The 27,599-nt window shown below is 42.2% G+C and overlaps 1 protein-coding gene across 3 annotated transcripts in view; it reads right to left on the minus strand.

The window, feature by feature from the left end:
• The window catches only part of ATG4A (autophagy related 4A cysteine peptidase), a 66,707-nt gene that overhangs the window by 16,248 nt on the left and 22,860 nt on the right, over nucleotides 1–27,599 (minus strand). For all 3 annotated transcript variants that reach the window (XM_044305711.1, XM_044305710.1, XM_044305709.1), the window contains exons 5-9: nucleotides 20,660–20,761; nucleotides 7,642–7,714; nucleotides 7,470–7,549; nucleotides 4,205–4,386; nucleotides 1,029–1,107 (exon numbers count right to left, since the gene is read on the minus strand). In XM_044305711.1, the coding sequence (XP_044161646.1) occupies nucleotides 1,029–1,107; nucleotides 4,205–4,386; nucleotides 7,470–7,549; nucleotides 7,642–7,714; nucleotides 20,660–20,761 (516 nt within the window). The remainder of the gene's footprint in view (nucleotides 1–1,028; nucleotides 1,108–4,204; nucleotides 4,387–7,469; nucleotides 7,550–7,641; nucleotides 7,715–20,659; nucleotides 20,762–27,599) is intronic.

Below are 27,599 nucleotides of genomic sequence, written 5' to 3' on the forward strand. Positions count from 1 at the left end.
GCTGTATATTTTGGGGTGCTGTATACTGTGGGGTACTGTATACTGTGAGGTGCGGTATTCTGTATAGTTTGGGGTGCTGTATACAGTGAGGTGCTGTATATTGTGGAGGGCTGTATACTGTGGGTGCTGTATATTGTGGAGTGCTATACTGCTGTACTGTATAGTGTGGGGTGCTGTATATTGTGTCGTTTGGGGTGCTGTATATTGTGGAGTGCTATACTGATGTACTGTATAGTTTGGGGTGCTGTATAGTGTATAGTTTGGGGTGCTGTATATTGTGGGGTGCTATACTGCTCTGCTGTATAATGTGAGGTGTTGTATACTGTATAGTGTGGGGTGCTATACTGCATAGTGTGGGGTGCTGTATACTATACGGTGCTACACTGCATACTGTGGGTTGCTGTATACTATAGGGTGCTATACTGCATGCTCTGGGGTGCACTGTAACGCTAGGGTGAACAAAGCCCCTGAGCCGCTGGAGTCTTCAGAACTGGAAGTATTTATATCACTGTACTCTACCAGGTGTGTGGATTTTTTGTGTGTGTGTGTGTGTGTGTGTGTTGTGGTGGAGGCCGTGATTGCATGCTAGGGTGTGGGAAGGTGGGATCCAGGGGGCCGAAGTAAATTTTTGCCCAGGGTCTAATCAATATTAAAGACGGCCCTGGTCGAAGAGAATAGAATGTGTCATCAGAAATTACCTATTGTTTAAATCAAGTTTTTATGTGAAAGGTAGTTTTAAAGAATTTTTACTTTTCTATGTCACATCGATACTTTGCTTGATGAGGTCGCTCCTGTCCATTGTGTCTATGGCCCATGGTGGTTGCTGTAAAGCGTATCTCTAAATGCTGTTAACAGCAGCTCGAGCAAGATGGCAGCCCTCATAATCATGTACAATAAACAGAATGAAAAATATACAGACAGTAATAACAGATTAGAAAAAAAGGATGTGTGTCACCATCTCATTTTAACTCAAATTATAGGTGCCATATTTCCTTTAAGTCCAGTCGAATAGCTGATCATTAGCTTACCTGAAAAGCCTATGAAATAATAGGCGTTATTTGGTTTTCCACCTAATACTCCTAGTGACTGTGGCATTTTAAAACATTCCTGTAGAGAGAAGAAAGTGCAAATATTACCTATAGTCAATCAGTTTAGTATAAAGCTGCTATGGAAGTGGGGTACCACTGTGCCAACCCACCAAACCTAAGGGAGTTATCCTGGCAGCACCCCCCCCCCCCCCCCCTTTAACCCCGATACAGAGATCTGGAATTCTCTGCAGGAAAGCCACTAGGCCACTACTTCTTGGAATAGTCATGGTGTGATTGGCTGCTGACCGACTGGGGGTCAAAGACACTGATGTGAAGCACCAAAGCATCAGGCAATACTAGTAGGAAGTTGTCAGCGCAGGAAGAGTTTGTGCGAATCTGTAAACCTAATCTAAGGAAAGGACAGGCAGCAGAGGGCCAATATGGTAAACAGGCAGAGGTCAGGCAGTGGAGGATCAGAATCGGTAAACAGGTGCAGTCAAATAGGAAGAGAACACTTGGAACTAGCAAGCTACACAACCTAAAGCTCAGGCACCCTCCCAATGGGGAAGGTGCCTTATACACCCTGAGACACCTAGTCATAAGCTGGGGAAGAATTAGGGCATGCATGCGCTGGCCCTTTAAAGGCCAAAAATTGAGCACACCCTACGGACAGGAAGAACAAGCAGAGAAGCACAGGCTGCAGCCTGCGGGTGAAGAACGAGACCCCCGGCAGCCTGGCCCGCTGTTGGTGAGAACGAGGGGGGGGGGAGCTGGTCAAGGCTGCCAGGCAGGATGGAGAAAGCAAGGCGGACTGCTGTTCTAATACACACAGAGCAGCAGTACAACAGTAATAATACATCCTAAACATGCAGAACTACCTTTACTGTCACACTGTTGACCCCTATGTGCTCCTCCCCAGTGCAGCGGGAGTTGGTTTGCCTAGGGAGCCATATAGAATACAATTTCCACCTAGCATTGCTGATATATATTGCAGGCTGTTCTCCTCCCTATCTATTCCCAGGGCTCCCCCTCTTGTGCAACATATATTGTGCTCCCTGACTGCTGAGCGCCTCACAGTAGTTCCTGGTTACCACTTCCTAAAGCTAAAGCTGGAACTGAGCGAGCTCAACCAGCAAGCTGAGCTGAACTACAGGTCATAACCATAGGCAGAAAGCTATAAACATCACATTTTACTCCACAAGGGGTAGGGGTTATATGGGAAACTACTTTTACATAGTACGGCTGAAAACAGACATAAGTCCATCAAGTTCAAGCAAGGGATGGTGGGGATGTGAATCTTAGGAACGGGGAGTGAAAACTAGACTTCTACACAAGAACCAGACGTCTATACACTTAATTACTCTACATTGAGCATTTTATCTTGTACAACATATTTAAATAGGACTCACATTTTGTACAACAGAATACCTCTTTAAAGTTACTGAAAATAAGTGTCCGAACAAAGTTATTTTAAATCAACTATCTCATAGAAAACGGACTATTTCTCACTACTACAGGTGAGGCCCATTTAGTAGTTTTAACCAGATTTTCCTGGTTGTGTGACTGAGACAACTTAAGATAAACGCCTGATTCTTGGGACCACTGGGGGCCCTGCTGGTAACTAGAATGGGGCCTGTGCTCCCCAACTGAATGGAATGACAGACATGCATGTCCACTGCTCCATTTAACTTCTGGAGGTGGCTGCCACAGATAGCCGAGTACAAGCCTTGGCCATCGCCGCCAGCCCCATAGTGCTGAATGAAGTAGCAGCACACATGCGTGACCACCACTCCATTCAAATGGTTAACGCCTTTTCATATAACCTAACTGCATGTAATAGTGAGAACTCCCAGGAGAGATGTGCATAAAAAGCATATTACTTGCCAATTGATTTCAGTGAGTGCTGTGTAATGAATCTTTTTTTTTTCTGAAGCCACAGATGAGGGCTCACCAGAAGCTTCCTCTCCAAGGGTCTTAAAGGGGTTGTCTCACTTCACCAAGTGGAATTTATTATGTATATAAACTATTATCTGTATAAAGTTTATATGAGTAACTTACTATTCTATGTTCGTTTTCAAGAATGGCTCTGGTCCCTAGTATCTTCAGATTTGTTCCTTTTTATACACTGTTCATCTCTAGGGATTATGGCAATGCAGCAGCAGTGGCCGCGCTGGCTCACAACAAGAGTATAAGCTGGCCTTTATGGTGGCCGGGAATTGCGGGAGCAAGCAATGACACGTGCACATGTACATTAGCTCTGGTCCCTGGCCAGCGCTCTCTCTTCTCTGGCAGTTTCTCTCGTCCCTGGCCACCTCGTTTCAACTATGGCTGCTTGTATAGAACAGCTCCAGGGCATATGCCACAGCCTAGGAGCTGTTCTATACATCTATGGGAAGATGGAGAATTAGAAAACACATCGCAGCAACCATTTATCGCTGGCTGTCACAATCTGCACAGCGCTCACACAGCCGAAGCTGCTAGTGATTCTGATACACTATCAGCCTTGGGAGCGGCCACACACAGCTGCTTGCCTGTGCCATCACTCTCAGCAAGAGGCACCACCCCCACTTCAGCTTAGAGAGTGTGTCGGGAGTGATGCAAAACTGAAATCAAGAGGTGAGACAGCCCATTTAAAGGGGTTGCCCGTTTCCTACATTGATGACCTATACTCAGAATAGGTTATCAATATCATATCGGCGGAGACCCGACTGCTGTCACCCTCGCCGATTATCTGTATGAAGAAAACGCAGCACTGGTACAAGCACCGTGTTCTCCTTGTTGTTTACCTGCTTGCTATAAACATTGCAGCAGCAGGCAGTGTAATTACAGCTCCTCCATCCCATTCACTCCAAGTGAATAGGACAGAGCCGCCCCATTGGAGTTAATAGGACGGAGGAGCTGTAATTACTCCCGCTCACCACTGCGATGTCGACGGTAAGCAGATAACCAGTGAAGAGAACACAGCGTTTGTACGAGCGCTGCGGTCTCTTCTAACAGCTGATCGGTGGGGTGCGGCAGTTGATCTCCCGCTGATCTGATATTGATGACCTATCCTCAGCCTAGGTAATCAATATAGGATAAGCGGAGAACTCCTTTATTAGCACAGAATGCTGTTGTGCTCCTAGGGTGTCCAAACCAGGCAACTTCTAAAAACCACGAAGTGTGAGAAAGCTTACCTTAAAAGCATCGATATAAACAGGGTTAATGTGGTTAATTCCCAGACGCAGTGGTACAACTAGCAGCAGCGGCCTCCAGGCAGAACACTGCTCTGATGGGTCTCTGCTCCAAGCACTTTGGTGTGTGTAAGGTTCGCTCTGCGCTGTGCTCCACGTGTGTGGCTGATAGCGGCACATTTTCCCTACATCAACAAAACAACCACATCAGTCACTTCTAATCCAGTGTATACAATGTGAAGCAGAGTGATTTATGACATGGTAATTACAACATCATTAATATTCTCAGCCTATTAAAGGGGCGGTTCGAGATTAAAAATCTCAGACAAACCCTGGAATAGTGTAAAATAAAGAATCATCGTATGCTCACCCTCTCTCCAGTGTCATTCTATGCTGCGCTGGTCCGATCCTTCTGACGCTACTACTGGTGTACAAACTACAACGGGAACATGCCAGTATACCCCCCGTGACTGCTGCAGCCTATTACTGTCTTCAGTGTTCTAAAGCTGAGGACAATGATTGGCTGCAGCGGTGACGTTCCATACGCCTGCACACCACTGTGCACGTCACCCGGCACTGGAGAACGGCACTGGAGAAAGGGGTGAGTATAAGATGATTTTTTATTGTACGCTATTGCTGTGCTTTTCTAATTCTAAATGAAAAAAGCAAATAAATAAATCATTTTCCAAAAGGCCCAAGCTAGCTCGTATCCTTAAAAGGGTTGTCCAAGATAATAAAATAAAAATCTACGTTTGCACAATATAAATACGTTTTTGTACATAATGTGTTTTTGTCTCTGTTGACAGAGCTGTGAAAGTCCTTGTCATTAATAGGACAACTTGTAGCTTTCATTAGTGCCATTTTGGGGTGCATACAACGTATTTATTATCTTTTCTTCATTTTCTTGAATGTAGAAAAACCAGCAGTTCTGGTATTGCTTAACTTGTGAACCAAAATGGGGACAGGGAATTTACACGTTAATTTTTTTTATTATACAAGACATTGGGAGTTTTTTGGCATACTACAAGACTTTGCAAGGCTGATTTTTGTCTTTTTTCCTAGCTGTATATATTTTTTTAAATGTAGTAATTTTTTTTTTTGCTCTACTAGTGGACTGGAAGAGGACCTGTCACCGTTCCTGACATGCCTGTTTAAATAGCTTCATGCATTCCCCGTGTAATAACAATTCTGGAGCTTCTATTCTTATGGCTCTATGACTGTGTTGTGTCATTCCTTTATTATTTCTACTAGAAGTTATGAATGAATTGCTAGCAGTCTGCAGTAAGTGTACCAGAGGGGTGGTAACAAATTGGGGGGTGTACCTTCACAGACGGACTCTATCCAATCGGTGCTGCCATTTTTAGTCTGTGCAGGTACACACCCCTCTGTACCCTTACTGCAGACTGCTAGCAATTCATACATAACTTCTAGTGCAAATAATAAAGGAATGGCACAACATACAGACATACGAATAGATGCTCCAGAATTGTTATTACATGGGGAATGCATTAAGCTATTAAACAGGCATGTCTGGAGAGGTGAAAGGTCCTCTTTAAATATACAATCCTCTGGTTGACTTATAAAACACTGTAATACATTTGTATTGCAATGTAATATGCCTGTCAGTGTGACAGAGGAGCATAATAAGCTTATCTAATTGACACGGCCACCCATGAGCACTCGTGACTGTAAAACCATTTAGGTATCATGGTTGCTTTTGGCAGCGACTTCTAGGAGCTGATAGAGCAGGGTGTTGGCTGTTTAATACAGTCGGCATTCAAAAGAGATGGCATCTTAACAGCTCATGTGCCTGCATCAATGTGACATACTATTACTGTGCTTTGTGTTTACCAATGTAATTGTAGGTCAAAGAGCTGTTGGCACAATTCTGTTTTAGCAAGTATTTGCATTCTCAGTAAAATAACAACTCTTGTGAAAAAAAAAATCAGGATGCTGCCTTGTATTATTCTTCCTGGAAATGTATAAATAAACTGACAACTAGGTGATGCCATTACTTATATCAATAGGATATATCCCTACAGAGCCTGAGGCTATCAGCACTGACTGAACAGGGTTAGGTCTCTTGCCCACGACCGTATGCCCTCCGAGATATATGGTCCGTGAGCGGGCCATATGCCCCAAAGCGGCACTGGTCGTGCGCATGGGAGCACACAGCATCATAGGTTACAATGATGCTGTGCACGTCGGGCCGCCCGCGGAACTATTGTCCCGCACTCATAAAATCATGAGCGCTGGACAATAGCCCTGCAGGCGGCCCGACATCCACAACATCATTGTAATCTATGGTGCTGTGTACTCCCATGCGCACGATCAATGCCGCTCTGGGACATATGGGCGTGTGCAAGGGCCCTTAGGGAGATGCTCCACTGACAAGGGGTAAGGAAACACCCAGCTGTCGATTTATTCATACAAATACAGGGGGAATAAACAGAGGAATGGGGCAATGCAGAGATCTAAAAAAAGGATGCTTCAGAATTTATATTTCGTGGGGAACACAGATACCCGTATTACTAATACGGGAATTTTCAGGAGTACAGACAACTACATCTCGCCAGCAGTGTACTGTGCTTTGTAGCTGGAGGTTAAACACATATTATGTGTTATTAATCATGCCGCTTTGGGTTTTTCAACTATGTCTATTTTTTTTCTTCTGTCTACATTGCATTATCTTGAGATTGCCAATGAAGACACTTGGTAGATTTGACAGATGGACAATAGTTGTAGGTTCTTAAATTATTGCGATATCAGATAAATGGGCTTTAAAGGGAACCTGTCACTAGTTTTATGGTGTCCTAACTAAGGGCAAAATAAATGACTGATTCTCTTATCAAAATGCTGGGTCACTTTCTTTAATTGACCCAGTCAATCTGCCAACATCTTGTATTGAAAAGCTCCAGCTGATAATGATGAGTCCTGAATATTCATGAGCTCCTGACTCTCCCCGCCCACCTGCTGCTGATTGACAGTTATTTTCCATATGAATCAGCAGCAGGTGGGCAGGGGAGTGGCTATAGCTCTGAATTAAATAAACACTGGACTCAATGACACCACGCTGGACTCAAATCAGCTCATTAGCATGCGGCATGCAGTATCTTTGTGTGTATATTATGAGGTAACCATCTGTCACACCAGTAAGTAAATACATCTAAGGCACTTTTTAGTAGTTAATGATTGTATATAATTAGTTAGATTATAATCAAATATCCACATGACAGGTTCCCTTTAAGGAGAGGAAAATGTAACTTACTTATATCTTCGATGACCACCGTGTTGTCCATGGAAACATAGACAGCTAATGAGTTCCACTCATCAAACACAGCAAGTTTCCTGGAAATAAGAGAAAAATGAATAAACTTCTCAATTAAGGTTGAAAATATTTTACATGGTACGAAGGACGGTATAAGGAACACCATACTTACTTTAAAACCTGAGCCACAGTATTTGGTCCAAACCATTCTCCTATAGACTTTCCTTCTCCAACTCCCATCTGTGCTAATTTAATACCACCAGGTAAAGAAAAAAGCACAAAATTATACTTGATCTGCAAACAAAGTTTTAGAAATTGCACAGAAACATTTAATATGAGAACCAACACAGCAATCGGCTTTCAAGAGCATTCACCTATTTATTCCTCCTGCAGAGGCTGTACAGAGAAATGTAGCTCTATTCAGTTGAATGCCCATTATTGTGAGGCCTAGCTCACACTTCAGTGATTTGGGCAGTGATTTCCATCATTGATAGTGAGCAAAACCTGGTGCGGATTTGGGGGGGTTGGCTGTCAGATGTAATGGCCACGTGATCACACAGCTCCTCGCTTACTTCGCTCACTTCAGAGTTCAGAAACCTGCCAGCGACTGCACAAGCGCTGATACAGGACGGATTCATGCTACAGCTGGGCAGTGAACACATGCAGCCATCACCTCCACAGTATGAGGACGTGGGATCGCTATTGTGATACAGCTGCATTGTTTCTAGGCAGATCGCTGTTTAGGTTGCACAATCTGCTGCCCAGAAACAATAATTTACTTGCCTGCATGAATGAGAGTTTCACTCATCGGGGGATCGGTTGCACCTTTACACGGGCAGATTTTTGGGAATGAGCGTTCACAGTAACGTTCGTTCCCCATAATCTGCCCAATTATCTCCCCCTGTAACCTCACCTTCAGGACTCTGTAGAGACTTTTGCAGACTTTCAGGCTACTGATAAGGAGTTATCTGTGCAGACACTGAAAGATATGCTTGAGGCTTTACACAGCTCACTCCGTAGACTCCCAAAATGCTCTGGAGGACACAACTGAAGCTAAAACCATTGATTTAGAAATCAGGAGCAGGAGAAACAATATAAAACTCAGGGGGATCCCAGAAACAATCTCCAACTCCACACTTGTATCTTACCAATAATTTAGAGTGCACATTCCAGAAGCAAGCGAATAGGAGCTGAGTACAGAGCACACAGGATCACCAAGCCGGCAAGTTTGCCACCAGAAACTCCCAGAGATGCCCATGCTAGATTTACATTCTCTAATGTTAAAGATAAGACTCTTGCTAAATCATGGAAGGTGCATCACCTACCTGCTGCATATTCCAATTCAAAACTACTCACAGATTTGTCCACAGCTACTATGCAAGCCAGAACTACAGACCCAAGTTCTCCACCAGCATATTATTCCCTACAGGTGGGGATTTCCAGTAATGATTTGGACAACCCACAACTGAAATACGCAAGTCATCAAGTCAGCAGAAGCAGGAGGTGCCCAACTGAAAACATAGAGAGTGATAACGGACGTGCCATTGTTATATCTATTCAGATCTCTACCAACCAACCTACCAAAAACCTTCTTCCAGATGGCAAACAGCAGTCTCCAAAACTTTATTTGGAAGGGAGGGGAAACCAAGAGTGGCTTCTCATATTCTGTCTAAGCACTGGAAAGTGGTGGGATTGGGGCTTTCCAATATTCAAGACTACTACTCAACTACTTTATTAGATATAACTCACTGGTGGGATACTAATTTTAATAAACTATGGGTTCAGATTGAAAACCACCTATGCGGCATGAGTTACTTAAAACCACATATGATATCCATTCTGTGGGATCTCCCTGATCCACACCCCTATCAATATTGTTTCTGTATCTGACAACATATGAAGACATTTTATAAGAAAGGCCGAGTGGCTTGCCCTTTGAGTGAGATTCCCCTGGGCTTTCTGGAAGACAATATATCTGATCTAGACTTCTGATCTGCAAGATGGGCATCCAAAGTGTTTGGGGCTTACACGATAGATCTAACTCCCTACATTTTCATCATCTAAATTCGTCAAAAAACATCCTGAACACTGAAATTCCTCCGAATAAGCCATTTCATACAAAAAAATGCCCCTTCAAGGGATATTTCATTATCTGATATATTAGATGTAAGTAAACTGTAGTGAAAACCCAGGGAATGTCTCGCTTTTATAACCTCCTTCAAGACAAAACTGTCTCAATGTACATATGAGGAAGTGGAAGACAGATTTACAGACTGCTATCGATTGAGGAATGGGAAGCTTCCTATGGATGTATATACAAACTGTTTCGCAGTGTCACGCACAAAGAGGATGTCGTAAAGACCCAACTCAGATGGTATTATACCCCGGATAAAATAAACTGTATGCTACCATCTTGCACTAACTTATGCTGGAGACATTGTGATCACACGGAAACTCTGCTTCACATACTTTGGGAATGTGCAAATAACCACTGTGGACCGCTACGCAACAGATTACACATCTACTTGCACAGACCACCATATCTCTCCCTGTGACAGTTAGATCTATAGTAGCAAACCTACTAATGGCCACAAAACTAGTAATTACTAGATATTGGGAGAAGGTGGAAATCCCACACATTAATGAGGTTATTCATTTAGGTAAAGTAGCGCTCCCACAAAAATTTTTATTCTCTGACCTGTTAGAAAGGTTCTTGATTGATGTTAACTGTGGTGAAGGTAAGTTTCTTACCAGTGACTCTATTTGTAAGCTATCCCCTCCCTTCTGATCCTCAGCTGTGTCATGTGACCAGCAATCAGACTTTCCAAATAACACAGCATCTTATGTGTGGACAGGATGTCAGTTTCTCTGTACTGTATATTCCTATAAAAGCCACAATGTCAGTCTCATAGGAATGAATAGAGAAGTAACTTTTCCCTGTCCTGTGGCAGTTGGAGAGTTGGTTCCATGACACAGCTAAGGATCAGAAGGGAGGTTATAACTCACAAATACAGTCACTGGTAAGAAGATTACATGCACTACAGATTACATCATGTGCCTTTCTAACAGGTCAGAGAATAAAAAAAAAAATTGGGGGGCCGCTACTTTAACCCCTTAACCTCTTAGGGACATATGACATACCAGTACGTCATGATATCCTGGTACTTAAGGACACGTGACGTACCGGTACATCATGTGTAGTTGCGATCACCGCCGCCCCGTATCGGCGATTGCGGCAAACCGCAGGTCAATTCAGATCTGCGGTTTGCGGCGTTTACGGGTCGTTCGGGCAAGCATCGGCGGTGCCATCGGGTCCCCGTGCTGCTGTAATGGGGACCCGATGGCATGGAAGGCAGCGCGATGCCTTAGGCATCGGCGCTGCCTTCCGGTGAAGAGCCTGTGAGATCCAGCCCCCTGGATCTCACAGGCTGAAAGCTGTATAAGTAATACACACTGTATTACTCATACAGCCAATGCATTCCAATACAGAAGTATTGGAATGCATTGTAAAGGGGATCAGACCCCCAAAAGTTGAAGTCCCAAAGTGGGACAAAAAAAGGAAGTGGAAAAAAAAGTAAAAAAAAGTTAAGTTTTTACCCCAGTAAAAAATTAAATAAAATATGTCATTTCCACCAAATAAAGTAAAACAAAATTAGTAAAAAATAGGAAAAATAAAATAGACATATTAGGTATCGCCGTGTCCGTTTCGACCGGCTCTGTAAACATATCACATGACCTAAACCCTCAAATGAACACCGTAAAAAATAAAAAATAAAAACTATGCTAAATAAACCATTTTTTGTCACCTTACATCACTAAAAGTACAACAGCAAGCGATCAAAAAGGCGTATGCCCACCAAAATAGTACCAATAGTACCATCACCTCATCCCGCAAAAAAATGAGCCCCTACCTAAGACAATCGCCACCAAAAAAAAAAAAACTATGGCTCAGAATATGGAGACACTAAAACATAATTATTTTGTTTTAAAAAAGCTGTTATTGTGTAAAACTTACACAATAATTAAATAAAAAATAAAAGTATACATGTTAGGTATCGCCGCGTCTGTAATAACCTGCTCTATAAAAATATCACATGACCTAACCCCTCAGGTAAATACCGTAAAAAAATAAAAATAAAAATGGTGTAAAAAAAGCAATTTTTTGTCACCTTGCATCACAAAAAGTGTAATAGCAAGCGATCAAAAAGTCATAAGCACCCCAAAATAGTGCCAATCAAACCGTCATCTCATCCCGAAAAAAATGAGCCCCTACACAAGACAGTCGCCCAAAAAATAAAACTATGGCTTTGAGAATCATTTTTTTTCAATAAAGTGCTATTACACTTTTTGTGATTTAAGGTAAAAAAAAAATGGCTTTTTTTTATACCTTTTTTTAAACGATATTCCCCTGAGGGGTTAGGTCATGTGATATTTTTTATAGAGCAGGTTATTACAGACGTGGCAATACCTAATATGTATACTTTTTAAAATGTATTTAAGTTTTACACAATATCATTTTTGAAACAAAAAATAAATAAAATCATGTTTTAAAGGGACACAGACAGGCCCAAAAAGCATATTTAGGTATATATATGACAGTACAGGTCATATAAAGTGTATTAGAATCATCTAAGTATCCCCTCTGTCCACCTTATAAATACAGTAAAAAAAAAAAAATTTGAACCTGCTTTCATCGTGTTTTATCTCAACTTGCGCCCAGCCAGCCTCGCCACAACTGCCGTTTGAAGCGCCGCCCAGCTAATCAATATTCACTTCGCTGGGCGGCTACTAGTGTCCCCGGCCATCTTCAGCGCATGCGCCCGGCACCCTCACTGGCCGGGATCGAATCGCGCCTGCGCACAGTCTGATTCCCAAAGGCCGATGCAGCCTCTGCTTAATGCGCCGCCCAGCGAAGTGAATATTGATTAGCTGGGCGGCGCTTCAAACGGCAGTTGTGGCGAGGCTGGCTGGGCGCAAGTTGAGATAAAACACCGCCCCTTGGGCAGATTGAACACGAGGAAAGCAGGTTATAAAATGTATTTTTACTGTATTTATAAGGTGGACAGGGGGGATACTTAGATGATTCTAATACACTTTATATGACCTGTACTGCCATATATATACCTAAATATGCTTTTTGGACCTGTCAGTGTCCCTTTAATGTCTCCATAGTCTGAGAGCCATATTTTTTTATTTTTTGGGGCGATTATCTTGGGTAGGGTAAGATTTTTGCGGGATGAGATGGAGGTTTGATTGGTACTATTTTGGGAGGCATATAACTTTTTGATTGCTTGCTATTACACTTTTTGTGATGTGAGGTGACAAAAATTGCTTTTTTTTACACCGTTTTTATTTTAATTTTTTTATGGTATTTACCTGAGGGGTTAGGTCATGTGATATTTTTATAGAGCAGGTTCTTACAGATGCGGCGATACGTAATATGTATAGTTTTTTTAATTAATTTTACTTTAACACAATAACAGCATTTTAGAAAAAAAATTTATCATGTTTTAGTGTCTACATAGTCTGAGAGCCATTTTTTTTTACTTTTTGGGAGATTGTCTCATGTAGGGGCCAATTTTTTGCGGGATGAGGTGCAGATTTGATTGGTACCATTTTGGCGTACATATGACTTTTTTGATCACTTTTATTACCTTTTTTGGGAAGTAAGGTGGGCAAAATTTCTATTTCATCATATTTTTTTAATTTTTTTTTATGGAGTGCGGAGAAAGTAACATGACCGTTTCATAGATCAGGTCATTACGGACGCGGTGATATGAAACATGTGTAGTGCATTTTTTATTTTAATCAGTGATAAAAATGTTTTTTTATTTTTTTACCCAGACCCACTTGGTTCTTGAAGATCCAGTGGGTCTAATGTCTGTATAATACAATACAGTACACTATATAGAGTACTGTACTGTATTTTCACTTTACACTTAGTCTGATGAGACTTCTGCCTTTAGCAGAAGTCGGATCAGACTTAGCCTTACCATGGCAAGCAGAAAGCCTGTGAAGGCGTCCGGTTGCCATGGTAACCATCACCCGCTGCCACAACAGAGCAGCGGGTGATGGGGAGGGAAGGGGGCCCCCTCCCTCTGTGATCCCGTCAAGAATCGGGGGCTGAAACGGCACAGCAGCCCCCGATGGGAGAGGGAGGGAGCTCCCTCCCTGTTAACCCCTTCCATACACCAGTCCCTACGGACCGCGGCATGGAAGGGGTTAAACAGCTGACATCTATGAGCACAGAAGTCAGTAGTTTCAATCAGAGTGTCAGCAATGTGCTGACACTCTGCTAACCGCTCGGCCATCCTGAGAGAGTGGGCGGGCAGATGATCGCGTGCCTGCCCGCACACCCCATCGGCACATAATAATGAGGGCTGCAGGGAAGGGGATTAAAAAGCAAAAGATCTGTCATTTTGAAGTTTCTGATCCCCGCGGTCACAGACCGCAGGGATCAGAAACTTCCGAAAGCACTGCAAACTGCAGGTCAGAATTGACCTGCGGTTTGCAGCGATCGCCGATACGGGGGGTCACAGGACCCTCCCTCGGCATTGTCACAGAGTGCCTGCTGAATGATTTCAGCAAGCACTTTGTTCCGATCACCGCCAGCAGCGGTGATCGGAAATACACAGGACGTACAGGTACGCCCTGTGTCCTTTAATAACCGGGATATCAGGGCGTACCTGTACGCCCTGTGTCCCCAAGAGGTTAATACTATATGCATTTATGAGAAGATGTAGGCCGCTCAACAAAACAAATTTGCTCAATTCCAACTAGCTTTAAGTATCTGGATTAGCAGCTTTCTCACAGTGACTACTTTGCCCTACCTAGCCCATGTGTATCTGTAATAGCACTTGTATCTGTGACTGCATTCATTCTTTTGATTCATGATCTTTGATTTGTGTTCCTTTTGCTTTTCTTTTTATATATAATACCTATTGTTACGCTCTTCACATACTGTGATTTTGAAGAGACATGGATTTCATTATGAAGATGAATAACAGTCTCTGTAAGATTTTTTTTTACTGGTTTATGTTTTAATAAAACAAAAGCCATTCATCTCAAAACCAGGTGTGGGTCAAATACACAGAACAGGTGCAGATCTCCCCATTATACCTCATCTCCGTGTAGCCTCCACTCCAGGTTGTGGATCACTATCACTGATTGAAATTGCTCAAAAACAGCTGACCAGATCACTGAAGTCAGAATTCACAACAGACGGCTGCGGAATACACAGTTCACACAGAAATTTCAACAATTCATCTTTACACAAAGTTTCAGTTATTTCAGCTATTTAGTAAGAATCCTTTATTACTGTCTGATCCAACTTCCTCTTATGTGGCTCATTTCTTCATGAAACATGTTATTGCCTAAAACCGTGTTGCTGATACAACTAAGGCTGCAAACAGGGGTGTAACTACCATAGCAGCAGAACATGTGACTGCTATGGGACCCAGGGCAAGAGTGGGCCCAGTTGGGATCATCTCTTCTTCTACCGGGGGTATAAACTTGGTCAGGACTCTACCCTCCAAAGAAACAACTTTTAGCAAACAAGGCAGTGGAAAAATGGTCCAAGGGTCATTGAAAAGGGTTTAGGCAGAAACCCTTCTGTCCTGTGGGGGGGGGGGGGGGGGGGGGCTGGTTTGATCCTTGCTATGGGGTCCTTACTTCTCTATCTACGCCGCTGGCTGCAAACTAACCAGTTCTGACTGAACGCATTTTCCAATTTCTTAATACATGCGTCTTTGAAAGCCAAAACGTATTCCATTCATTTATCTAAATCATTTTTGTGCCTTTTTCGGTGATATATGGGGCATTATTTTTAAAATAATTTTTTATAAATTTTTTTAAATGGTTTTACAAATTTTTCAGAATTTTTTAAAATTATGCCCCTTTCTGTAATTGTCATTTTGATATATGGCATTACAGATTATGGTCGTTGAGGGCGGAGCTAGAAGCTGCAGTGGGGCGTGTAGTGGAATAAAAAAAATATATTTAATTTTGGTTTTATTTATTTGTCTAATTTTACACTTAGTGTCCCTTATAAGGTAATAAAAGACCTTTGGGGGAATTTAATAAAAAAATGTATTGCTAATTTCTCCTGTAACTGGTGTATAAGCTCCAGTTACAGGTGGAATACAGCCCCCAGAGTGGTTGTACCAGGCTGTGCAGTGTCACTGCTGAGCTGATCTGAGTCCGCCTAAGACCCAGCAGCTCAGACACCCAGCGAGAACATGACCACAGGGACAGGAGCAGGAAGAAGTATTGCTGTTTCCTGATCTGTTTATACTGAGCTCATTGAGCCCTGTGTTTTCAGCAATAGGGAAGGCAAGGACTATAAGAAACTTTCCCTGCCTTCGACCCTACAGTCACTGACAGCAGTCTCCCCGCTCCCACAAAATTAGCATGCAGCTGCAGTCTCTGCAAGAATGCTTATAAATGGCTATATAAAGATAAGTGCCGACTGCCTGGGTGTTTATAGTCAATAGGCAGTCAGCATTGAGTTAAAAAGTTATAAAATGGATAGACCAGGCACTCAGTATATGTTACTAAATTGAGATATTTATTCACACACTGATAAAAAGAGATATAATTAATAAGGTTCAAAATGTAACAATATAATATAACACTAACAATAAATATAGCAGCAATAATGCAACAGTGCAGCACAAATGGCATAGGAAAAATAGGTGATAAATCGCATTCAAATAATGTTTGGATCCAAAATATGTAACTCTGGAATTGAGTTAATCACAATAGCAGCATAAATAGTTCCTTGTGGAGAAATAGCAGCATGGATAGTTCTTTATAGGGAAAAAGCAGCATAAATAGTTCCTTATAGAGAATCGGGAATTTGAGTAAAGACAATTCCGCTCCTACCACATAAGGCTGTTGAAAAAGTTAATAGTTCACCGATCCTTTTGGTTTTGCAAACGGACCCCAGGTACGGAACAGTAAGCGCTCGTGGTGGCGTCCCACTCACTTGCGCAATATTACCTTGGTCTGGTCGCTTTGTTTCTCCGGGATATTACCTCCCCGGTCGGTGAACAAGTCCGTAACAGCTGACTCTGAATCCAGTATCGTCAGCGTACTTTGTAGACTCACATGCGGTACTTGCGGAGCTTTACTTCAGAGGTCTGTTCGGATCCTAGGGAAGATTTTTTTCCAGCATGCCGGTACAAGGTTCGGCCCATACGCGTTTCGGGGGTGTGCCCCTTCCTCAGTGGTAACCTTGTATCATTTCCCCTCCTCCTTTTATAGTGCAGTCCTAGAGAATTTCAAAGGCTGGACCGGAATAACAATGGTATCTTGGCGGATTTATTAGCTGCGATTTCTTATGCATTTCCCATGCGGTTCCTATGCGGTTTTATATTATGACAGTGCGTTTTTTGTGCCAATACTGCTTAAAATCAATTCATAATACAATCAATAATATAAAATGTGAAATTTAATAAAATAAATAGTAAAAATATCGATTATACTTCAATTGGTACTAAAAATAATTCTAATAAGTACTCTCAATGCATATCGGACCCATAGTGTAACCATGTATACAGAGGATCTATGATCATGTTATGATTTATCTGGTTAATCCAGATGTCATAACCATACACCAGTTTTAATCAATTAATACGATGCTTATTCAGTCTGGGGACACTTAGATTTTCTGATGTGTGTACAACTTGTACATAACAACAGTGTTGGGCATCATATTAAAAACCGCACTCACAGGAATCCGAATACCTGTGAGTTTGTTTTTATCAGAGATTAATTGTAATGATCTGAACCTCCATTTTACATCCACTATTAGTAAAACACATATTGAATTTTTAGATTTAAATATTAACATTGATGCAGGAAAATTGATTTGTAGCACTTATCACAAACCTACGGCTAAGAATAATTTTATATTACACTCCAGCTGCCACCTTCCGAGGTGGCTGATGAATGTTCCTGTGAGCCAATTTAGACGCCTCAAGCTAAATTGCACAATTGATGAGACCTTTTTGAATGAGGCTGAAATTTTAAAACAACAGTTTGTGGATAAGAACTACCCAAATCAATACATTGAGGGTGCTTTAAATAAAGTAAAAAACCTGGACCGTAAAGATTTCTTTGTAGAAAAAGAAACAGGACCACAGGAGGATCCGACTATACAGGAAAGAATCCAACTTGTGTTGCCTTTCAATACCCAGTATAAAAAAATAGAAGCAAGTATTACTAAACATTGGCCCTTTTTATTAAAAGATAAAATTATAGGACCTATGTTACCAACGAAACCCACTATAATATACACACGAGCCGACAATCTGGGCGTCAAGATTGCCCCTACAGTCAAAAGACTGAATCAAAAGAAAGATAAAAACTGGTTATGCTTTGAGGGTTTCTACAGATGCAATTCTTGCCCCAACTGCAAGCTAACAAATTTTCCGAAAAAAACTGTTAAGGTCATCTCTAGTACTAATGGACACTCACATGAGATAAAAACATTCTTGACTTGCAATAGCAAGGGTGTCATTTATTTGCTGACATGCCCTTGCAATAAACAGTATGTTGGCCGCACAAAGAGACTTTTTAAAAAAAAGGGTCTCTGAACATGTGGCCAACATACGCCAGGGCTATGAAAACCATACTGTATCTAAGCATTTTAGGCTACTTCCACACTAGCGTTCGATCGGATCCGTTCTGAACGGATCCGCTCATATTAATGCAGACGGTGACTCCGTTCAGAACGGATCCGTCTGCATTATATTGGCCAAAAATGGCTAAGTGTGAAATTAGCCTGAGCGGATCCGTCCAGACTTTTACATTGAAAGTCAATGGGGGACGGATCCGTTTGAAGATTGAGCCATATTGTGGCATCTTCAAACGGATCCGTCCCCATTGACTTACATTGTAAGTCTGGACGGATCCGCATGCCTCCACACGGCCAGGCAGACACCCGAACGCTGCAAGCAGCGTTCAGGTGTCCGCCTGCTGAGCGGAGCGGAGGCTGAACGCCGCCAGACTGATGCAGTCTGAGCGGATCCGCATCCATTCAGACTGCATCAGGGCTGGACGGAAGCGTTCGGGTCTGCTTGTGAGCCCCTTCAAACGGAGCTCACGAGCGGACAGCCGAACGCTAGTGTGAAACTAGCCTTAAAATATACCATAATAAAGACCCTGCGGGTTTGATATACATAGCCCTGGCTAAGGTAGAACCAGATTGGAGGGGGGGGGGGGGGGCGATCTTATAAAAAAGATGTCCAGATTAGAATCGAAATTTATTTTTGACCTCGGCTCTTTGGCTCCAAATGGGTTAAACGCAGATTGGGAATTATTCGGATTCCTGTGAGTGCGGTTTTTAATATGATGCCCAACACTGTTGTTATGTACAAGTTGTACACACATCAGAAAATCTAAGTGTCCCCAGACTGAATAAGCATCGTATTAATTGATTAAAACTGGTGTATGGTTATGACATCTGGATTAACCAGATAAATCATAACATGATCATAGATCCTCTGTATACATGGTTACACTATGGGTCCGATATGCATTGAGAGTACTTATTAGAATTATTTTTAGTACCAATTGAAGTATAATCAATATTTTTACTATTTATTTTAATAATTTTCACATTTTATATTATTGATTGTATTATGAATTGATTTTAAGCAGTATATGGCACAAAAAACGCACTGTCATAATATAAAACCGCATAGGAACCGCATGGGAAATGCATAAGAAATCGCAGCTAATAAATCCGCCAAGATACCATTGTTATTCCGGTCCAGCCTTTGAAATTCTCTAGGACTGCACTATAAAAGGAGGAGGGGAAATGATACAAGGTTACCACTGAGGAAGGGGCACACCCCCGAAACGCGTATGGGACGAACCTTGTACCGGCATGCTGGAAAAAAATCTTCCCTAGGATCCGAACAGACCTCTGAAGTAAAGCTCCGCAAGTACCGCATGTGAGTCTACAAAGTACACTGACGATACTGGATTCAGAGTCAGCTGTTACGGACTTGTTCACCGACCGGGGAGGTAATATCCCGGAGAAACAAAGCGACCAGACCAAGGTAATATTGCGCAAGTGAGTGGGACGCCACCACGAGCGCTTACTGTTCCGTACCTGGGGTCCGTTTGCAAAACCAAAAGGATCGGTGAACTATTAACTTTTTCAACAGCCTTATGTGGTAGGAGCGGAATTGTCTTTACTCAAATTCCCGATTCTCTATAAGGAACTATTTATGCTGCTTTTTCCCTATAAAGAACTATCCATGCTGCTATTTCTCCACAAGGAACTATTTATGCTGCTATTGTGATTAACTCAATTCCAGAGTTACATATTTTGGATCCAAACATTATTTGAATGCGATTTATCACCTATTTTTCCTATGCCATTTGTGCTGCACTGTTGCATTATTGCTGCTATATTTATTGTTAGTGTTATATTATATTGTTACATTTTGAACCTTATTAATTATATCTCTTTTTATCAGTGTGTGAATAAATATCTCAATTTAGTAACATATACTGAGTGCCTGGTCTATCTATTTTATAATTTATCACTTACTCGTGGCTGGGTGGGCCACTTAGACCAAGAGCACCTATTCCATCTTGTCCAGCTGAAGTGATCCACAGATAATTTATTGCTATGGAGTTAAAAAGGTTTTCCTCAGGATAGGTCTTCTGTTCCTCAGGATAGTATCTGATCGGTGAGGGTCCGACACCTGGGACATCTGACGATCAGCTGTTTGAGAAAGCATCGGCGCTCCTGAGTGCCGTTGCTTTTTTCTGTGCTTATCAAGCCAAGCGCCATACGTTGTATAGAGGCTGTGCTTGGTATTGCGCTCAGCCCCATTCACTTCTAAGGGTCTGAGCTGCTCCCAGGCCTTGTGACTGATGAATGTGACCTAGGGAAAGCTGAGAGAAGGCTGCGGCGTTCAAAGGGGTGTCGCTGCCTTCTCAAACAACTGAACAGTGGGGTCCCAAGGTGACAGACTCGCACCAATGGTCATCAGTATAAAAATCTTGGAAAATCCTTTTAAGCGGGTCCAGAAAATCCTACTTCATAAAATACAGTATTTTGACACAAAACATAGTAAAGTGGTGAAACATTTACTATAGGTACTGAGTAATGTTATCGCAGCTGTAATATCTATTTCCACATAAAATCCATCAATGAATAGTGTTCTTACCCATCTGATGAATGGAATAACAACAGTTTTTTCTGTCTAGAAAACACTGTAGGATTTGGTAATATTCTTCTGGCTGTTTTCTATGTTTTTCCCATCTCCATTCTAAATGAAAATAGTAAGCACATTATTATTATGATATATATATATACACACACACACATACACACACTAGCAGAAGAAGCTTCAGATAAGCAGAAAATGAAGGGTTCCGGCAAGACAGCTGGACTCGCCAGTCCAAAATTCCAATTAAAAGAGAAAAATTGCAGCAATAAAAAAAGGTAAAAAGCAACAAAAGAATTTCTTTAGCCATGTGCAAAACAAGTGACATTTAGGTCCCATCGCAAGACTGCTTGAGAAAAGTACTGCAGAAGGACTGAAGCCTTGTTTGTTTTGCACATGGCTAAATACATTCTTTTGCTACTTTTTGCCTTTTGGAGTGCAGCAGTTTTTCTCTTTTTAAAGGGATTCTGTCACCTCCCCTCAGCCAAAAAACGATTTAAAAGCAGCCATGCAGCACAGCTTACCTGGATTAGGCTGTGCTCTTTTATCTTGAAATCTGTCCAGCAGTTAGTGCAAAAAACGACTTTGATCGATATGTAAATGTGTCCTGAAGGTGCCCAGAGGGGCGTTTTTTTCTTCTTAGTGAGCCCAGTACCGCCCCTCTTTCAGTGCCCAGCCCGCCTTCCTTGTACTTTCTAACCGCCGCCCCCAGCCTGCCACAGCCTCCCCTCCCTCTCCTCCCCCTCCCTCACGCCGAACGAAGTCTCGCACAGGCGCAGTACCCACTGAGGGCTGTGCCTGTGCGATCATCAGGAGACTGAGGGCGGCAGCTTCATCTTCGTCACTGGGCATGCGCCGAGCCCAGTGACGTCCGATATTAGCTCTTTCCCTCAGTCAGCCTGGTAGGAAGCGCAGAGGATTGCCGATTGGCTGCTGCACCCTGCGCTTTCTCCAGTCTGCCTGCCACAGTGAAGACGGCCAGCGATTTCTTTCCCCACCCTCCCTTCAGGAAAGAAATAAGTATTTGTTGGGGCGAATTAGGTATTATTATATTAAGTAAAGGCAGGCAGACTGGAGAAAGCGCAGGGTGCAGCAGCCGATCGGCAATCCTCTGCGCTTCCTACCAGGCTGACTGAGGGAAAGAGCTAACATCGGATGTCACTGGGCTCGGCACATGCCCAGTGACGAAGATGAAGCTGCCGCCCTCAGTCTCCTGATGATCGCACAGGCGCAGCCCTCAGTGGGTACTGCGCCTGTGCGAGACTTCGTTCGGCGTGAGGGAGGGGGAGGAGAGGGAGGGGAGGCTGTGGCAGGCTGGGGGCAGCGGTTAGAAAGTACAAGGAAGGCGGGCTGGGCACTGAAAGAGGGGCGGTACTGGGCCCACTAAGAAAAAAAAACGCCCCTCTGGGCACCTTCAGGACACATTTACATATCGATCAAAGTCGTTTTTTGCACTAACTGCTGGACGGATTTCAAGATAAAAGAGCACAGCTTAATCCAGGTAAGCTGTGCTGCATGGCTGCTTTTAAATCGTTTTTTGGCTGAGGGGAGGTGACAGAATCCCTTTAATATATAATACATACATAAACTATTGATATAATATCAAAACCCGAAAAACCTTGGTAGAATTGTGTTTTGTTTTGTTTTATATTTAACGCCACAAAGATATTTTTTCCCATTTTCCAATAACAGACATGTAACATAGCTTGTAAAGCTGAAAAAAGGACATTTGTCCATCCAGTTTAACCTGCTATCCTGCAAGTTGATCCAGAGGAAGGCAAAAAAAACTTTATGTGGTAATAACTTTGGAACGCTTTTACTTATTCAAGCCATTTACTTATTCAAGCCATTCTGAGATTGTTTTCTCGTGACACATTGTACTTTATGACATTGGTAAATTTGAGTCAATATATTTCACCTTCATTTATAAAATATTCCAAAGTTTAACTAAAAGTTTGAAAAATTCACAATTTTCAAAATGTAAATTTCTCTGCTTTTAAAACAGAAAGTGATACCTCATAAAATATTTATTACTAAACATTCCCCATATGTCTTCTTTATGTTGGCATCATTTTGGAAATGTCATTTTATTTTTTTAGGACGTTAGAAGGCTTAGAATTGTAGAAGTAATTCTTAAAATGTTTAAGAAAATTTCCAAAATCCACTTTTTAAAGGACCAGTTCAGGTCTGAAGTCACTTTACATAGTGGCAACCCCCTATAAATGACCCCATTGTAGAAACTAAACCCCTAAAGTTACTCAAAACTGATTTTACAAACTTTGTTAACCCTTTAGGTGTTCCACAAGAATTAAAGGAACATGGAGATAACATTTCTAAATTTCTCTTTCTTGGCAGATTTTCCATTTTAATCCTTTTTTTCTTTAACACATCGAGGGTTAACAGCCAAACAAAACTCAATATTTATTACCTTGATTCTGCCGTTTACAGAAACACCCCACATGTGGTCATAAACTGATGTAAGGGCACACGGCAGGGTGCAGAAGAAAAGGAGAGCCATATGGTTTTTGGAAGGCAGATTTACCTGAACTGGTTTTTAGATGCCATGTCCCATTTGAAGCCCACCATGATGCATCCTTACAGTTAGAAAGTCCCAAAAAGTGACCCCATTTTGGAAACTAGGGGATAAAGGTGCCAGCTTTATTGGTACTATTTTGGGGTACATATAATTTTTAATTGCTCTCCATTACATTTTTTGTGAGGCAAGTTAACCACAAAATGCCACTGTTTTTATTTTTATTTTTGAGAGCCATAGCTTTTTTATTTTTTGACCGATTGTTCTAGTTAGGATCTCACATGAGGTGCATGTTTGATTGGTACTATTTTGTGGGACATACGCCTTTTTGATCGCTTGGTGTTGCAATTTTTGTGATGTATGGTGACAAAAAATTGCTTTTTTTGGCACTGTTTTTATAATATTTTTTTTACAGTGTTCACCTGAGACAACACACCACTTGACGATTTCGGTCTTTGTGACAGATTGCCATATCTGTAACCCTAATAACTGAGACCCCCACTACCACCACCTGTCTGGCCTGCCCTGGTCCCCTGCTTACTGGAGATGACATTGCCCTTGCTGCAGCAGTGCTCTCCCTGAACTGACATCCCCCACATCTGCCAACCTTGCAAACTTGTTGGGTTGCCTCCCTGGCACTCTTCCCTGTACTGCTTTTTTTATTTTTATTTTTTTTACTGATCTTTTTTATTCATTTGACAAAGACAATACATGACATACATGACATATGCATAATAAATCATGATGACAAGATTCAAAACAAATCTGTATGACTCATACTTCTGTATATTGTCAAAATCTTTTTATAAATAGACAAATATAAAAGCTCTAGAAACCCACCTCCCCTCCCAACAACTAAAATTCCCCCATCCAACCCCTACTCACTCCGGCACCGGGTCACCAAATTGCACTTTAAAGCAAAATACCACTGTTGGACAACCAATCCCCCCATAATTTGCCAAACTTTTGAGGGCAACCTCTTTTAAGATAAATAGCCTTTTCATTTATCAACATCTTGTGAACTTTGGTCTTAAATTCCCCCAATGTCGGGGGGCACGGTATCCAATACAAGGCTATCAGTTTTGTAGCCACATACAGCAGTCTTCCCACTGCCACTTTCCTGCATTCGTCAGTCCCAAGCTTAGACACATAACCTAATATACATATTTTGGGATCTCTATCTATTCTCACTGACAATTTGTTTTGTATTGTCTCTAATATACCCGTCCAGTATCCAGCTACACCCTGACATTTCCACAACACATGAAACAAATCCGCTGGCTCCAAAGAGCACCTTGGGCATCTTGCATCAGTTCTGACACCAATCCTCTTCAGAAGTATTGGCGTTTTATACACCCTGTATATAATAAAAAGTTGAGACAGCTTTCCCTGTTCGCTCAGTGAGGACAGCGGAATCGCTTCTAAAATGTCATTCCACTGATATTGAGAGATCTCCCCCGAATCATTTTCCCATTTTTTCATCCAGGCCAGCAGATGAGATTCCAGGAACCTATCCAGCAGTAGAGTATACAGCATAGATATTAACCCGCTTTCCCCTCAGAGACAATTAATTGGGCTTCGTCTAAGGCTACTTTCACACTTGTGGCAGAGTGATCCGGCAAGCAGTTCCGTCGCCGGCAATCTGCATGCAAACGGACAGCATTTGTAGACTGATTCGGATGCGGATCAGTCTTACAAATGCATTGCATGTCATCCGGAGAAACTGATTTGTTATATATTTTTTTCAAATTTTTACCGGTCTGCGCATGAGGACAGATCCGGCATTGCGGTATTTTTTATGCCGGATCCGGCACTAATACATTTCCATGTAAATTAATGCCAACCGGCAACCGATCCGGAATTTTGGACGACGATAATACCGTAGCATGCTGCGGTATTTCCTCCGTCCAAAACGCTGTTCAGTGACTGAACTGAAGACATCCTGATGCATCCTGAACGGATTTCTCTCCATGCATTAGGATAAAACTGATCAGTTAATTTCTGGTATTGAGCCCCTGTGACGAAACTTAGTGGAAAAGTAAAATGCTAGTGTGAAAGTACCCTTATTTAGTGATGTTAGAACCTTTTTTGATCATAGTGTCATATGCATGTCGAACTTGAAGGTACTGATAGAAGCGCGTGCGCGGGATCTGATATCTCTCCTGCATATCCATAAAAGATCTAAATATCCTGTTGTCTAATAGATCTACTATTCTAAGGATCCCCTTAGTCTCCCAAGTCTGAGTACCTGACAGAGGAATAAATTCAGGGAGCCGCGTGTTGTTTCAGATCTGAGAAAATTCATTAACTCCCCCAATTCCCCTCAACTGTTTGATCTTGTCCCATACTTTAGAAATAAGCCCCATCAAAAGGAAAATTTAGCTCCAAGTTATCTAACCCCTCCAAAAACCACATTAAGTCCCTCTTGCCTATTTGGTGCAGTAAAATCTGGCTAGACATATCCGCCAACCTATAATCCATCCCTTAAGATGCTGCCACTGTGCTGCTAGGTAGTAAATCCATGTGTTTGGTACCGCCAGTCCCCCCTTTGTTTTAGGATACTGCAATGTCTCCAGTTTGATTCTGGGTTGACCTCCTCTCCTCCGATCTCTAAATATCGCATTGATTTTATAAAATCTGTCTACGGGCAACCAGACCGGGGCGTTGTGGAGTATGTACAGCAGCTTTGGCATCAATATTATCTTGAGGAGGCTTACTCTGCTCACTACAGAAAGAAATAACTTACACCATGCCTTGGCCTTCAATCTGAATCTTGACAGCAATGGGGACAGGTTAAGCTCCTCAAATTCAGTACTCCTGGGGGTAAAATATGAATTCCTAAATATTTAATTTTCCCCACATGTGGAATATTATTAGCAAGGACTGTAGCAGACACCTCCAGACCATCAATAGGCATCAGCGCAAATTTTTTACAATTTATAGTGCGTCCCGACAGACTACTTAACTTGTCTATAAGGGACATAGTAGCGGATAAGGAGGCCATCGTATCTCCTAAGAATAAAAGAGTATCATCCGCATATAACGCAATTTTATTATGTATCTGTCCATATTGAAACCCCTTTATCTCTGGCGATTTACGCACCGGCGAAAGTGGGCAGCCCAGCCTAGTTCCTCTAGCCAACTGAATGTAATTAGACATTCTCCCATTAGCCCTTATTCTTGCCTTCGGGTTGGAGTATAAAACCTGCACCCACCTAATAAACAGGGGACCAAATCCCATACATTTCAGCGTTCCCCAGAGATATCCCCACTCCACACTGTCAAAGGCCTTGGCAGCGTCAAGAGACAGAATAGTCCTATCCCCACAATTGTCAGCCGCAGTTTGCAGAATAGTATATACTCTACGAATGTTAATTGCCGTGGATTTCTGGGGCATGAAACCTGTTTGATCAGTCTTACAAATGCATTGCATGTCATCCGGAGAAACTGATTTGTTATATATTTTTTTCACATTTTTACCGGTCTGCGCATGAGGACAGATCCGGCATTGCGGTATTTTTAATGCCGGATCCGGCACTAATACATTTCCATGTAAATTAATGCCAACCGGCAACCGATCCGGAATTTTGGACGACGATAATACCGTAGCATGCTGCGGTATTTCCTCCGTCCAAAACGCTGTTCAGTGACTGAACTGAAGACATCCTGATGCATCCTGAACGGATTTCTCTCCATTCAGAATGCATTAGGATAAAACTGATCAGTTAATTTCTGGTATTGAGCCCCTGTGACGAAACTTAGTGGAAAAGTAAAATGCTAGTGTGAAAGTACCCTTATTTAGTGATGTTAGAACCTTTTTTGATCATAGTGTCATATGCATGTCGAACTTGAAGGTACTGATAGAAGCGCGTGCGCGGGATCTGATATCTCTCCTGCATATCCATAAAAGATCTAAATATCCTGTTGTCTAATAGATCTACTATTCTAAGGATCCCCTTAGTCTCCCAAGTCTGAGTACCTGACAGAGGAATAAATTCAGGGAGCCGCGTGTTGTTTCAGATCTGAGAAAATTCATTAACTCCCCCAATTCCCCTCAACTGTTTGATCTTGTCCCATACTTTAGAAATAAGCCCCATCAAAAGGAAAATTTAGCTCCAAGTTATCTAACCCCTCCAAAAACCACATTAAGTCCCTCTTGCCTATTTGGTGCAGTAAAATCTGGCTAGACATATCCGCCAACCTATAATCCATCCCTTAAGATGCTGCCACTGTGCTGCTAGGTAGTAAATCCATGTGTTTGGTACCGCCAGTCCCCCCTTTGTTTTAGGATACTGCAATGTCTCCAGTTTGATTCTGGGTTGACCTCCTCTCCTCCGATCTCTAAATATCGCATTGATTTTATAAATCTGTCTACGGGCAACCAGACCGGGGCGTTGTGGAGTATGT

Source organism: Bufo gargarizans, chromosome 9, assembly GCF_014858855.1.
Source record: "Bufo gargarizans isolate SCDJY-AF-19 chromosome 9, ASM1485885v1, whole genome shotgun sequence".
Lineage (NCBI taxonomy): Eukaryota > Metazoa > Chordata > Amphibia > Anura > Bufonidae > Bufo > Bufo gargarizans.